Below are 14,550 nucleotides of genomic sequence, written 5' to 3' on the forward strand. Positions count from 1 at the left end.
AGGCAGAGAGAGAGGAAGGGAAGCAGGCTCCCCACAGAGCAGAGAGCCTGATGCAGGGCTTGATCCCAGGACCCTGGTGTCATGACCTGAGCTGAAGGCAGAGGCTTTAACCCACTGAGCCACCCAGGTGCCCCTACCCATGATTTTCTAACATGTAATTTGGAACCCTGTTTATGTTAGATTTGCTAAGACCTTCTTAGAGTCTAATCACTTAAATCACAATTGCCGTTAAATGTAGTTAGTTCTGTGGAAGGTTATTTGATTTAAATATATCCAAAACTGTGTAATAGTGAACAATTATAATAAAGTGGTTGTCCCGTGGTACCATCAGTTTTTCTGAACTAGGTATTCTTTCCATGGCTCACTTTCCCTTCCCTGTCCACCTATAAGATTGGTTTTTAATACTGGCTGCACATTCAAATCATCTTGGAAGCTTGAACTTCTGAATGCTCCTGAACAATTGCCAGATCTCTGGGGGTGGAAACTGAAGCATCTGAATTTTACAGTCTCTCCTAGTAATTCTGATGTGCAATAAGGGTTGTAAGTCACTGATCTTGAAGAATATAGATAAAATGAGATCACTTTTACTCATAGTACAGAGATGTTTTAGCTTGTTCCTGTATTTTGAAGTGAAAACATAAAGAATAACAAATTGTCATGACAATTTGAGGCATGAAAAATGAGATATTCAAAATGAAACTTCATACTTTGAATATTGTAAGTTGCTGTTGCCAGTTGAAGAAGCCAGAGGTCCTTAACCTGCCTCATCCTCTTATATTGGCTCCACTGTCTGTCCACAGGCCTCGGTGACATCACACAGCAGTTGAATCAAAGTGAATTGGCAGTGTTACTGAATCTGCTGCAGAGCCAAACCGACCTGAGCATCCCTCAAATGGCTCAGCTGCTTAACATCCACTCCAACCCAGAGATGCAGCAGCAGCTGGAGGCCCTGAACCAATCCATCAGTGCCCTAACTGAAGCCACTTCCCAGCAGCAGGACTCAGAGCCCTTGGCCCCAGAAGAGTCTTTGAAGGAGGCACCTCCTGCCCTAGTGGTCCAGCCTTCAGCAGAACAGACAAGCTCTGAAGCTTCAAGCACACCAGCTGACATGCAGAATATGTTGGCAGTTCTTTTGAGTCAGCTGATGAAAACCCAGGAGCCAGCAGGCAGCCTGGAGGAAAACAGCAGTGACAAGAACAGTGGGCCACAGGGGCCCCGAAGAACTCCCACAATGCCACAGGAGGAGGCAGCAGGTAAACAGACCGGTCATGAATCTCATTGAGCTCAGGTGCTGTTGATCCTCTTAAAAATCTCTTTAACATTTTCTTTTTCACATCAGTGGCCTCAGTTTCAGTTTTCTGTAACCTAACCTACAGGAGAACATAGCACCCAATGATGCATTTCTTGCCTGGCTTCTATTTAAGTTTCAGAGCTTCTCAAAGCACTTTTCATATACTGATTGTTTTTCCATTTCCTAGGAGGTAGGTAAGTAAAGCTTCTGTATCTAACCCAAGGAAACCACAACCATATCTAGTGATACATCTTGGATCACTGTGAGAATGGTGGCCAACTAGTACTAGCACTTGAAAATCTGCCTTCCAAATAAACCATCATCAGATTGTACAAATAGTCAATTTTACTCTAGTGTAGTGAATACTGGATACCAGTCTTACCTGAAAGATATAGTAAAAAAAGAAAAAATTCTTAATAGAATGCCATTGTTAATCTCCTGAGGAGTAATAAAGAAATATTTCTAAGTAGATAACTAACACCATACATTTCCTTTCCCCCAAAATTAGAGTGTATAAAAATGCTTTTTAAAAATCTGTATTCCTAAAAAGAGACAATTGAATGGACCCCAAATTAGGAAGTGAGCATTACATAAAGAAAAATCTAAGAAAAGGAAATATATTATACCTTGGTCTGGCATGACCACACCACACAATTTTATTAGAGGAAAAAAAAGTTTAAATTTTCTAATTCTCATTCACAGTCTATTTGCAAAATGCTTACTTATGTGAAAGTGTTTTCAGCTCGTTGGAAATTTTCGCTGTCCATGAAGACCCCATGAATTGGGGAATGAGAAGAGGCACAAGGGCTGAGGAGGTACACTAACCTTCAACTTTAGCTTGTCCTACATTCGCATTTCATATGGGATGGTGCAGAAAGTATATGCCTTTTTTCAACTGGTATACAAATATATAAGTTATTTTTCACACATGCAAAGCTTTTTAAAACTGGAAGATAACACAAATAAAATTAACCCCTTTACAGATAGGGAAACTGAAATCTAAGAAGCCTGCCTATGGTCCCACTGCTGGAACTATATTATTGGCAGAGGCAGAGACTGGAATACTTTTCTTAATATGTTTTTGTTTTTTTTTTAATGTGTTTTCTAATTCACTTTGTTTTCCTGTCATCCTGATCCCGGTTGCTTTTAAGAGACCAAGAACATGGAATAACAGAGAAAGTTAATCTAGAATCAAAGCAGGCCTTTTTGCCTCCTCTCCCACACCTTCCTTCTCCTCCCCACCAAGCGGAAAAATTCAGCTATAATCAAAATACCTGGAAGAACTCATTCAAATTAAATAATATAGGAATTGAAAGAAATTTACCCAATAATTGAGCTAACAAGCTGTCAGCCAAATGGTGAGATTGAGCTAAAATTAAGGCCTGGCCTATGGCCAGAAAGTGTTGGGTTTACTTTTCAGAGGAGAGTGAAAATACCACTCCTTATTATTACCCATGGATTATCCAGTTTTCCCTATCTCTCCTGTTTCTGTTTCTCCCCTGCTGCCTCTCTTTTGGCCATTTTACTGTTCATTGGCATTTCCACCAGAGGGCAGACTGAGTAAGCCTGAGAAGGTGAAAATCTATCACTTTGGCTATGTTTAGCTATTCTTTACTTGTGTGGGGAAAGGATTGGAATTTAATAAATCAATCGAAATATTTAAGTTATTTATACATTTCATTAATAACTCCCTCCATTAGTACAGACTGTTAAGAATTGGAAATACTATTAACACTAAATGTTATAATAGTATGATTTTTAAAATGTGCTCTTTATTTTTTTAAGTAGTTTTATTTAATAGTTCTTTACAATCTGCTTTTCTACGTTGAGGTAGTTTCTATTCTCATACATGTGAATTTGAACTCAAGAACTCAAGAATTAGTTCTCTTGAAACACAGCTAGAGTATTTACATAAAAGGCAAAGTTTAAGTATGAAAAGTATAGTTGGAAGAATAAGCTTAGCTTTGCTTACTTTGCATTAAGGCATTTTTAAAGTTGTTTACCATTGGTATTAAAAAAAACTGGTGTTTTATGTATAGTCCAAAAATACTTTTAAATATAAGTGGTACTAAGATATTCTTATGTAGTGAGATATATAGTATGGCAGCAAGAAACTCCGAAATCTATAGATGTTTGTAGTCCAGTTAGCTCTCCTTTTTTCAGTATATCTTCTTTTCAATTGTGAGTTTTCTATAGCTAATTTTTTGTCCTTAAATTCATTTTTACCTACCACCTAATCAAACAACCGATCTGTCAACAAGCAACTTGGGTGGGTACGGTATACAGGGTGACCAACTCATCTCTGTAACTGTCCTGGTTTTAAAACTGAAAGTCAGCAACCTGAGAAACCTGCTCAGTCCCGGGCAACTTGGGACTGTTGGCCCCCCTACTTGTATGTTACATATAGCACCTGAATTTATCCTTCCAGGGTACAACGTTACAATATTGTGTTTTCAGAGTACTTTGACCTGCATGCTGAAAGAATACATACTTAATTTACTGATTGTCTTTGCAAAATACAATTGTGGTAAATATGCTACCAAAATACTTTATAACTAAGAACTATTTTTGGCTTGTCTGAGTAATGACTTTTATATCAGTAGCTCAGATAATAAAGAATTGACTATATGGGCATTTAAAAATACAGTTCCATAGGGAACAGAAAAATCAATCCTTTGGAAGATACCCCAAAACATTAAACCTTTTCTTCAGCAGGGTGACTCCTAACTCTTTAAAAACACTGTTCTGATTGTACTTGCTTTTGTATGTCCTCAAACTCACACCATTTTACATCTCTACTCTCTAGCCTTGGCAGGAGTTACCAGACAATGATTGCCATGCTTAGGTAAATTTAGCCAACAGGGGGGTTGGGGCGTGTGGGTGTGGGAATGTGGGGAGTGGTTCAAGAAAGACAAAGATCTTTGGAAAGACAGAGTGTAGTATATAAGTTCAACATTTCTAAATACTCAGTTCTTGTCACCATCTCCAAGATAAACAGATGTTTATCAATAGCCCATTCATTCTGCATGACATTACTATAGTGATTTTTTTCATAGCATGGAAAAAAAATGCAAGAGGTTGGGAAACAAAATAGAAAATATGATAGATTAGTCTTTATAATTACTGTAACATAGGAAGCTGAATGACAGAATGGCGGTTAATGTCCCTTTCTTCGGAATGTGATTATGGGGAAAGGGGACTAAAGTTCGGAGAAGCAAGTATATGTTTATACGTGACGGTGATGAAAGGTTTTTACTTTATTTCATCTCTCCTGTATATTCTTTTAAGTTCTGTTTCAGGTGTTAACCTTATATCATCAAATGTTCTGTAAAATGTGTTAGCTAAGTCCGTGCAAGGTCTTCTATTGTACAGCAAGATGATGTGCTAGAAATGTGACCACAACATGTGTATTATTTCCTCTCATCTTCTTTCTTTCTACGTTATTTTCATTAATGTTTTGATCCAACAGCAAAAAGGGGCGGGGAGGCTGCTAACAGCCTACATATTAGAACAGTTCCTTAAGGAAGGAAATGGAGGAAATCTCAGACAAAAATCAGGACAGTCATTTGAAACATACAAGCTTTTTTACACCAGCTGTTAGATTCATAATGCAACTGTTTTATTTTAATCACTTGATTTTATTTATAAATTGCAATTTCCTGATCCCAAGATTTTATTCTTTATATATATATGGTTACTTGTATTGATATTTGTTTATGTTGGGCAGTGTATGTGTGTGTATGTGTGTGTGTGTTTGTGTTTATAATCACATGTGATTTTTAAGATGGTGTTTAAAAGAAGTAACCCTTCCACAGCATGTCCTCCTCACATTCTTCCACCAGAGAAGAGGCCCCCTGAGCCCCCCGGACCTCCACCGCCGCCACCTCCACCCCCTCTGGTTGAAGGCGATCTTTCCAGCGCCCCCCAGGAGTTGAACCCAGCCGTGACAGCCGCCTTGCTGCAACTTTTATCCCAGCCTGAAGCAGAGCCTCCTGGCCACCTGCCACATGAGCACCAGGCCTTGAGACCAATGGAATACTCCACCCGACCCCATCCCAACAGGACTTACGGAAACACTGATGGGCCTGAAACAGGGTTCAGTGCCACTGACACTGATGAACGCAACTCTGGTCCAGCTTTGACAGAATCCTTGACCCAGACCCTGGTGAAGAACAGGACCTTCTCAGGCTCTGTGAGCCACCTTGGGGAGTCCAGCAGTTACCAGGGCACAGGGTCAGTGCAGTTCCCAGGGGACCAGGACCTCCGTTTTGCCAGGGTCCCCTTACCATTACACTCAGTGGTCGGGCAACCATTCCTGAAGGCTGAGGGAAGCAGCAACTCTGTGGTACATGCAGAGACCAAATTGCAGAACTATGGGGAGCTGGGGCCAGGAACCACTGGAGCCAGCAGTTCAGGAGCAGGCCTTAACTGGGGGGGCCCAGCTCAGTCTTCTGCTTATGGAAAACTCTATCGGGGGCCTACAAGAGTCCCGCCAAGAGGGGGAAGAGGGAGAGGAGTTCCTTACTAACCCAGAGACTTCAGTGTCCTGAAAGATTCCTTCCCTATTCATCCTTCCATCCAGTTCTCTGAAACATTAATGAAATCATTTGCCAGAGCGAGGTAATCATCTGCATTTGGCTACCACAAAGCTGTCTGTTGTATTCCTTGCTCACTTGCTACTAGCAGGCAACTTATAAAATAATGATGTTGGCACCAGTTCCCCCTGGATGGGCTACAGCCAGAACAATTACTTCAACTCTACCTAGTAGATACAAGTAGAGAATGTGGAAAGGGTCATTAAATTGAAAAGTAAATGTTGTATTCATTTGCCTGCACTTCTTGAGCAGAAGAAAAGGAGAACAGTTTTAATTTTGAGATGGCTCAGGAGAGGCTCTCTTTAGGTTTTTAAAATTTGGGGATTTTTTTTATGATTTCTTTCTTTTGAATTTTGTTTTTGTTTTGTTTTGTTTTGTTTTCCTTTAAAGATAATAGTGTTCACAATATTTGAGCTACTCTTAGGCTTTTGCTATAAGGGAAAGAGAGTGACTGGCTGATTTAAATAAATGTTTCCTTCCTCTCCACCATCTCACATTTTTGCTTTCAAGTGAACTCTTTTTTTCCCCATTGAGCATCTTGAACATACCTTTTTTCCAAATAAATTACTCATCCTTAAAGTTTGCTCTGGTTTGGCAAAAGACATGCCCCTCTCCCTGCACATGAAGCAGGTAGTAGAAAGAGGCACTCTTGGGCATGTAGGTAGATTTACCCCATCTCTTCCCTTTTTTACCCTCTCTTTATAGAGTTTCTCATTCTCTCTCTCTCTCTCTCTCTGTCTCTTTTTGAGGCATTTGTTTGGAAAAAATTAATCGTTGAGATGCCCAAGAACCTGGGATAATTCTTTACTTTTTTTGAAATAAAGGAAAGGAAATGCAAACTACTATATTGTTCTCTGTAACTTTTCAGTTCTAAAATGTTTTTGTTTTTTAAAACCATGTTCTGATGGTGAAGTTGATTTATAAATGCAGACAGCCTAGGACATTGCTGTTGAGCTGGGGTTTAAGATGATGCCTCCATAACTAGAGGGCTAGTAAGAGCAGTTAGCATACTGTTTACACATATATTTTTATGTCAAAAAAACCTTTGAAACAGAGCATTATTGTCAAAGAGAAAAGAAATACATCCTGAAAATACATGAAAATGTAACTTAGTTTAGGGTGCATATTTTTCTGAAAATCTATCAATATCTGAGACCTTTTTTAAAAAATAATTTTAAAAGAACAGGCCATGAGAAAGAAACAGTATTGACATATACACATCTCAGCATGTATATCCTGCCAATTCTTTTGGGGAATTTCTTCTAGAGAGCTTTGATTTTGGTTTTGTTTTTTGGTAAAAGGGGTTAAATTATGACTTCATGGCAAGAATTTTGCCTTATTATAAACAGGAAATGAAAAAGGGAAGGGCTTTCAGGGTGGGATAACTTGGGAGACTTCTCATTCTGGCTTCCATTTCTATGTGAATACCAGCATATAATGTGTTTTAAAAACATACACATTCATATAAATTATCTGCACAGACTTAGACCTTTGTGAAACGTAGATTAGGGCCCTTTTACAAAGAAAAGGCAAACATGCTTCAGCATCTTGGAGAATAGTTCTCAGAACTCAAGTGAAGTTTTGTGTTTCAATGCCAAGTTCTTATATTAAAAAATAAAAACTACTTGTAAGAGAAAGGTGCACTAATAAAAAAAAAAAAACTTTAAAGAAAGAAGAACCCTCTTCAGATACTTACATGAAGACTATTTTCCCCTGTTTACTGAAATAGGTAGATATCCGGTGTGTGTATTTCTTTATTACTCTGTGGGTTTTGGTCTGGCCTTGCCCTCATGGGCAGACATTGATTAGAGGAAGAACCTTCTAGCCATTTTGGCATTGATGGCTTTTTATACCAGTGTGTCCAATTAGATTTGCTAGGCTCACTGACATGCTATTGAAAAATTCCATTACAGTTCACCTAAACGTTTTGTCTGTTGACTTCTTAGTACTCAGACATGGGCCTTTTGTATTTTAGAATATTTGAATTTGAGGCATTGGGCCCTACTCCCATTTTTGACTGAAGAACTTAATTAAGCCTGGGATACTTTCAAAGGTATCTATTCAGTGAAAACAATTGGTCTCCCATCAAATATGAATAAAATTCTCTATATTTTAATTACATTTTGGTTATCAGCAGTCATCAATAATGTTTTCCTTCCCCCTTCCCATCCCTTATTTTTAACTATGCCAAATATTCTAAATAATATACTTAAGTCTCCATTCCCTCATCCCTACTACTAGGGAAGGGGGTGAGTGTATGTATGGGGTGTGTGTGTGTGTGTGTGTGTGATTCCATCTCACCCCCTATCCCCATTTGGGGAGTGTAGCCTTTACAGTGAAAAAAGTTCAGTAATTTTGACTATTTCTAAAAGCAGAGGAAAAAAGAAATATCCTGGAATCTGTGTGGAGGAAGAAAAGGTATTTGTTAATTTTTCAGCTGTTATCTATAAATGTGGTAGAAGTAAAGTTTTGGCAGAATTTCAACTTGACTGTTAGAAAATTGCAAACCCAGATATATTCAAAAGTGGTTTTTGTTTTGTTTTAATTATTGTACAATGGGAGTTAAGTCCATTAAATACATTATTTTGAACAGATGAGAAATCTGATGCTGTTGGGTGAATGAGAGGCAAAACTGGTTTGACCATGATCATTTTTGTGGTTTTGAAAACAATTTTGTTTGACCCAGTTCCTTAGTTTTTTCTTCAACTGTCCATAGGAATGATAAAATGACATCAGATATATACTTTTCAAAGCAGGGCAGTAGCACAAATTTGTAAGTAGGACTTTTTGTTAGGTTATGCCATAGACATCACCAAGCCACTGTGTGTGTGTATGTGTGTGTAATATGCACTTATAGTTACAGTACTAAAATGGTTACCAGCAGGTTTTGAGAGAGAAAGCTGCACCAGAAAAGTGTCAGTTGCCACCTCATTCTCCCTCATTTAGGTTCCTGACACTGTATTCCTTCTCTCTCTTGTTTTTGCCCCACATCGGGTGTACCTTGTCTATGTACAGATATTTTGTAATATATTAAATTTTTTTCTTTCAGTTTATAAAAATGGAAAGTGGAGATTGGAAAATTAAATATTTCCTGTTACTATACCACTTTTGCTCCATTGCATTTACTTCTTAACCTGTAGCCTCTGAGCAGATCTAATTGCATGTAAAGGGTTTTTTCCTCCACTTTATCTTAGGAGTTCTTTGTCTCAGAATCTCTATAGTCTCATAAAATACCAAAAAGAAAAAAAAAAAAGTTCTCAGGGTTTGAAGAGGTGCTTCAAAACACAAGACTAGGAACTAGAGAAGAAAAAAAGTTGGGGAAACTGTAAGGTGATTTTTTTTTCTTTTTAAGTAGAAATAGTTACACAAATGATGGTGCCAGGCCATTGAAATAGTTGAGCCTCATATACCCTGACTCCTCCTGAAAGGAGAGATAAGTGGGTTTGAGCTCAACTTGTCAATGAAATTTGTCAATGGAAGTTGCTAAGAAGCTGTTTAGAATAGTCTCTAAAATATAACAACCCCCCACCACTTATGTGACATGAGTAGAGTAGGCATGGAGATTAGTGTTCCTAGCTCTTCAGATTTCCGGATGTGTTGCCAATCCAGGAAATGAGTAAAGTTGTTTATAAGGGTAAAATTCCTGTTATCTTCAAAATCTTTCCTGTCTGTACCTTAGGAGAGAATTGTTTTCCCATCTCTTTCATGGTTTAGGACACTGAGAACTAAAATTACCCTTGTGTATGCTGCAGTCCTGCTAGTTATGACCTAAGTAGGCGGACAGCAAATAAAACCCATTAGAAGACAGGAAGAGGAGCGATAGGTTATCAGGAAGTTGTTGGTGGGGTGAGCAATCATATAAGGTTAAAGGGTACACCAGAACAAGGAAATTAGGAAGATGAATTCAAATACTGGTGATGAGGGTTGCCAGTCTGTTTATGAATCCCCAAAGTTTATGATGTTCCCTTGCCTGTGGGCTGTCATGTCTTTACCCAGAATGAGAGTGGAGAGCTCAAGATTGTTCCAATTCTTGGAATCCTGTGTTCCTGGTTAGCCTCCAGAGAAAAGGAATTTGTTTTTGGTCTTTATTATAATTTCAGATTCATGACTAGGAGTGTGAACTTCAACCTATTAGATAGTATTATTTCCACTTCATAGCAGTGGCAGTCTTCTTATTTCTGGGCCTAAAGGCTGAGGACCTAACTAACATGGACTTTTTTTTTTTCTCTATCACAGCCCTATTTCAATTAAAGACCATGCTGTTTTGGTATATACATTTCTTAAGCACTGTCTTTTCCCAGACAGGTATCCTTAACTATAATGGTAAAGTTAATGCCTCAAGGAAGTTAACAGTTAATGTTCTTCATGCTGGGATTTCCTTTGTTATTAAAGATTTCCCCATAGTTTGACTGTGTTTCAGGTATGGAGTTACTTCTCAGTTCACAACTTAGTCATCCTGAAGGGCTAGGTGGAATGGAAGTGGGGAGTTTCTCAAGTGAGTAAATATTCAACCATTCCAGGGGAGAAATGAAACTGTTAAGTCTTTTGGTTGTCCGGGAGGCAAGGTGAGCATTTCTGGACACGCTGGTTAATTTTTACTGTCCAGGTGTGGCATTTCTCATCTATAGGGATACTTTTAATGTTCCTGTAACCTTAAGAATACTCTCAAGTGAACATTTACTTCAAGGTAGGGTTGAAAGACTTTGGGGGAAGTATGACACCCAGAGGAATTGCTGGTGGTACTCTACCACTCCTCCCCATGTGCAGCCATCTCCATTTCCTGTCCACCCACTTTTCATTTCCTGTTTTTCACTCACTGCCCACCTTGCATGCATTAGGCCTACCAGAGGTATTCATTGCTTAATCCTACAGGATATTTAGAGTTAACTCGTGCTTCCTGGTTTTGAAGGGTAATAGAGGCAACTCAGAAGACAAATGTCTATTCCAGATCCTCAACTTACTGGGCAAGAGGTGAGGGAAGAAGCAAAATAACCATGCTTTCTTATTACTAAGGAGATTTTAATTTATGTTGTATGGGGTACAAGAGATTCCTTTACTGGTCTAGGAAGGGCAGGGAGTCTCAACACTTCAGTTCATCCTCTTCCCTCATCCTGAGACAGGCTTTTGGTGATGACATTTCTGAGCTCAGCTGCAGATGGTGTCTGTGGGAAGTAAAGCTTGGTGAGTGAGAAGAGGGCCCTGCTATCCGTAAGAAAGCAGATGAGGATTGCTTTGATGCCCTGGTGATTAATCACTAAAGTGCCAAAACGCTTTGGCTACTGAATTGCTCTCCTACCTATCTCAAAAGTTAGTCCAATGCTGAGAGAAAGGGGCTGATACGAAGTTTGTCTTTAATACTCTCTAGATGGGTGCTTGTTAGTGAAACTTACTCAATTTGTAGCCCATAGCCACAACATACTTCTCTGGAATAAGAGAATATAGCCATAAAGCAAGTTCACTTAGACATAGTTTTCCTAGGACTTGGAAATAGATGGATTTTTAGGTGTTTTGCTCTGGTGTGGTTGTAAATAATAGATAATGCTGATAGTTCCAAAGTAATGAAGGGCATTTTATCCAAGCCAAACCATCTGTACAGGGATGCAGCATGGAGAAACCCCACAAAGGCTACAGTGTAACAGCTAAGTGAAAAACAAAGCTTGGGTCTTGGAGGATTTTTTTTTTCTTTACCTTAAGGAGCCCGTTCTGATGGCTATCTCAGGGAGAGGATCCTTTTACCTCCCGTGTCTCAGAACTACAACAATACATACCTTGTGGGTGAGGTGAGGATCTGCTTGTAGACAGATAACCCTCCCACCAAGGGTAATGCAATTTTGAATGCTTTTGGGCCCTGGAAAAAAGAAGCTGCATTCAAAGACTTAGAGAAAACTTAGGAGTCTGATCCCTTTTATAAATTGAGGAACTTCTGAGTGTGGCCTTATTACCAGTATTTGTATTTTATGTTAGGGAGCCAAAGGCCTCACACAATATGAAGCAATATGAGAAGGAGATGTAAATAAGGGGAAGAAGGAGATCTGTAGAGCAGTCTGTTAGCTGGGCTGCAGAATGACACTTAGGGTATAATTGCTTTTGAAGAAGACATAGAGATATGGGGTGGAAGGAAGAATTATGGTTGGACTAGTTAAAAGGGATAACTGCCTTAAGTTTCACAGTTCATTTTAGGGAGGCCCCATTAAAGCAACACCTTGAGTAAAGAGTTCCTCTTGATTACAGTAGTGTTACCTTTATGGTTGGAGGATGGGCCTTAGAACCTTAGGTTGGGAAATGCTTTGAAGATGTTTTCACTTAGGGAAGCTTGATTATATCAAGCAAATAACATTTGGAAAATTTTGCCTCCCACTACTACCTATGTAGTTCAAGAAAATAATTAAGAAATGAGGAAGGGATGATATGGATGCATCACTTTAAAAAAGTTATTTGTATTTTTGGAGTTTTAAAACTCCTGAAGTGGTGTATTTTAGGCTAACCTGGAAACCAGGGTTATTCGTCTCTCCTTTTTTTTTTTTTTTTTTTTAGATCCAAGTGAAGGCAGTGCATAGAAGAGTAAACAAACCAGCATATGTGAATTAGAGTCACAGACTGTTAGAACTACAAAAGGACATTAGTTTGTCTAGATCAATGCTGTCTTCAGCCAGTGAACAAATAGGCCCAGAAAGGTTGAGAACCTTTGGTTTGGGGAAGAAGGAGGGAGAGAATAGGAACTAATGTTGTCCGGGAACTCACCATGTGTCAGGCACTGTGCTAAATGCTTTACTTTTATTATCTTGATCATCAAGCCCCTTGAGGCCAAAGGATGGAAGGAGTAAAAGGCAAATCCCTCTTACTATTCTGAGCAGTAAGTAGGTGATAAAGGAGAGTGGCAGATCACTTTTTCCTGTCTAACTACATAGGGTTAAACTCCAGGAATTGAAGAGTCAGTGTTTGAGAGTGAGGTTAATCTAAGGAAGTACTCACTAAATAGTTGAGACTCATGATTAACTTCTCTATTTCAGGGGACCTTCCAAAAATGTGATGGTCAGAGGTAAGCTAGAGGCAGAGCTAGTAGAGAACAAGATTACTTTTGGCTTTGGGGTTAGTTTGCATTATAGAAAATCAGTTCACAACCTGAGAATATAGATTAATCTTACAAATAGGGAACAAAGTGGGGCATCTCGTCCTACGGGGTCTTCAAAGAAAATAGTGTTTATATCCTAAGAATCAAGGAGATAAACAAATGTCTTTGGTGACTGTGCTTGGTTTTGGGTTTTTGTTTTGTAGCACACTTTGAAGTCATGAAACAATTTATAATTTTGGAAAGACTCAGTGTCAACTTCAGTGTTGATAGGAGCATGTGGCAGCCTGAACATTGCTATTGAGAATGAGATTTTATTCCTCGTAGTTGTTTGATATGATATCCCAAGTGTTGTACCATAAGGGCTACTTCAGTAGGGATCAGTAATGTCATTAGCTGAGTCATGTCCTGAGTACAGGACGACTTCTGGGGACGATTAAGTGAGGATCTCGTTTTTTAAAGAAGCTTCTGAATCAAGTGAGTTGGGTCTTATACTTGGGTGAGAAGTAAGGAATCAGTATTTATAAGTCAGCACATTAATGCAGGCTATAAAATAAAATAGTAACCTAGTGCAGAAGTAGCCAGAGTCAAGAAATAATTCAAAAACTTGAGTTAACCAGAAAAGTTTCTTTGAAAGTAAAGAAGATAGGGGAACAGATGAGGTGTTCAGATGAAGAAACCTTACAGAAGAATGTTTATGTGTGTTTTGTGCAGAAGGCTATGAATGAGCTACTCAGGGTGGTAAAGGAGAGGAATATTAAGAAATAAAGTTGGAGGAGCAGTCTTGTGGGCCTGAATGAGGAGTTTGGATTTGATTTGGTAAGCATTAGCAGGAAGCGGAGCATGATGGAATGAATATGATGTTGAGGACTTTCGCAGATGTACTGGGTCAAGGAAGCTGGCTATCTTGGTAGGATATTTTTGTTCTTGTCCAGATATGAGGCCCTGAGGGCCCGCACTAGAGTGGGACAAAGAGAATGAGAAGAAAAGAAGGGGGTCCATAGGAGTTAGCAAGGCTTGATGATAGTTTGGATGTGAGAGGAGAGATGACCCCAGGACATTAATCCTGTTGATGGTGATGAGAGCTTGGAAAGAGGTAGCTGCTTTGTTTTTAAGAATTAGGAAGTGTTTACTTCATTAACCAATTGATAGGATACGTTTTTGTTTAGTATTTCAGGGTCTGGGGGGAGCGGTGAGCACCCCTAGGAAATAGCGAAGTGTGTGGTGTGCGTCCACATGATCATCTGCACTCTGCCCTGGGCAGGTGGGAGATCCAGGTGAAAGAGAGTTTATTGCTGGGGTGTTCCCGCAGACTTCAAGAATGCTATCCCTCTCCAGATCTAGGAAAGAAAATAGTTTTTTGCCAGTTTCTTCCCCTTTAATGCTTTGAAAATGGAATATGACTAGCCTGTGGCAGCATGTGCCTGTGGATGCACAATTCTCTGGCTTGTTTCTTGGAAGGCCTTTTTCTGTCCCTCCCTGGGGGTCATTTGTATCTCTGGTTCCTGCTCCCAGAGCCATAAAGTGGGAGCCCCCATTTATTAATTGGGTTGGGATTGGGGAGGGGGTCCACGGGGGACTCTTTAGTGCAGCAG

At 39.3% G+C, this 14,550-nt stretch overlaps 1 protein-coding gene across 9 annotated transcripts in view; it reads left to right on the top strand.

Moving 5' to 3' along the window:
- The window catches only part of CDK12 (cyclin dependent kinase 12), an 82,429-nt gene that overhangs the window by 46,677 nt on the left and 21,202 nt on the right, over window positions 1–14,550 (top strand). For 5 of the 9 annotated variants that reach the window (XM_045984366.1, XM_045984367.1, XM_045984364.1 and 2 more), the window contains exons 13-14: window positions 801–1,253; window positions 5,107–5,911. In XM_045984366.1, coding sequence (XP_045840322.1) covers window positions 801–1,253; window positions 5,107–5,819 — 1,166 coding nt within the window. In that variant the 3' untranslated portion in view covers window positions 5,820–5,911. Of the gene's footprint in view, window positions 1–800; window positions 1,254–5,106; window positions 8,982–14,550 lie in introns of those variants that run through there. The other 4 variants (XM_045984370.1, XM_045984373.1, XM_045984365.1 and 1 more) reach the window with 4 other exon arrangements.

The sequence above is a fragment of the Meles meles genome, chromosome 18 (genome assembly GCF_922984935.1).
Source record: "Meles meles chromosome 18, mMelMel3.1 paternal haplotype, whole genome shotgun sequence".
Taxonomy (NCBI): domain Eukaryota; kingdom Metazoa; phylum Chordata; class Mammalia; order Carnivora; family Mustelidae; genus Meles; species Meles meles.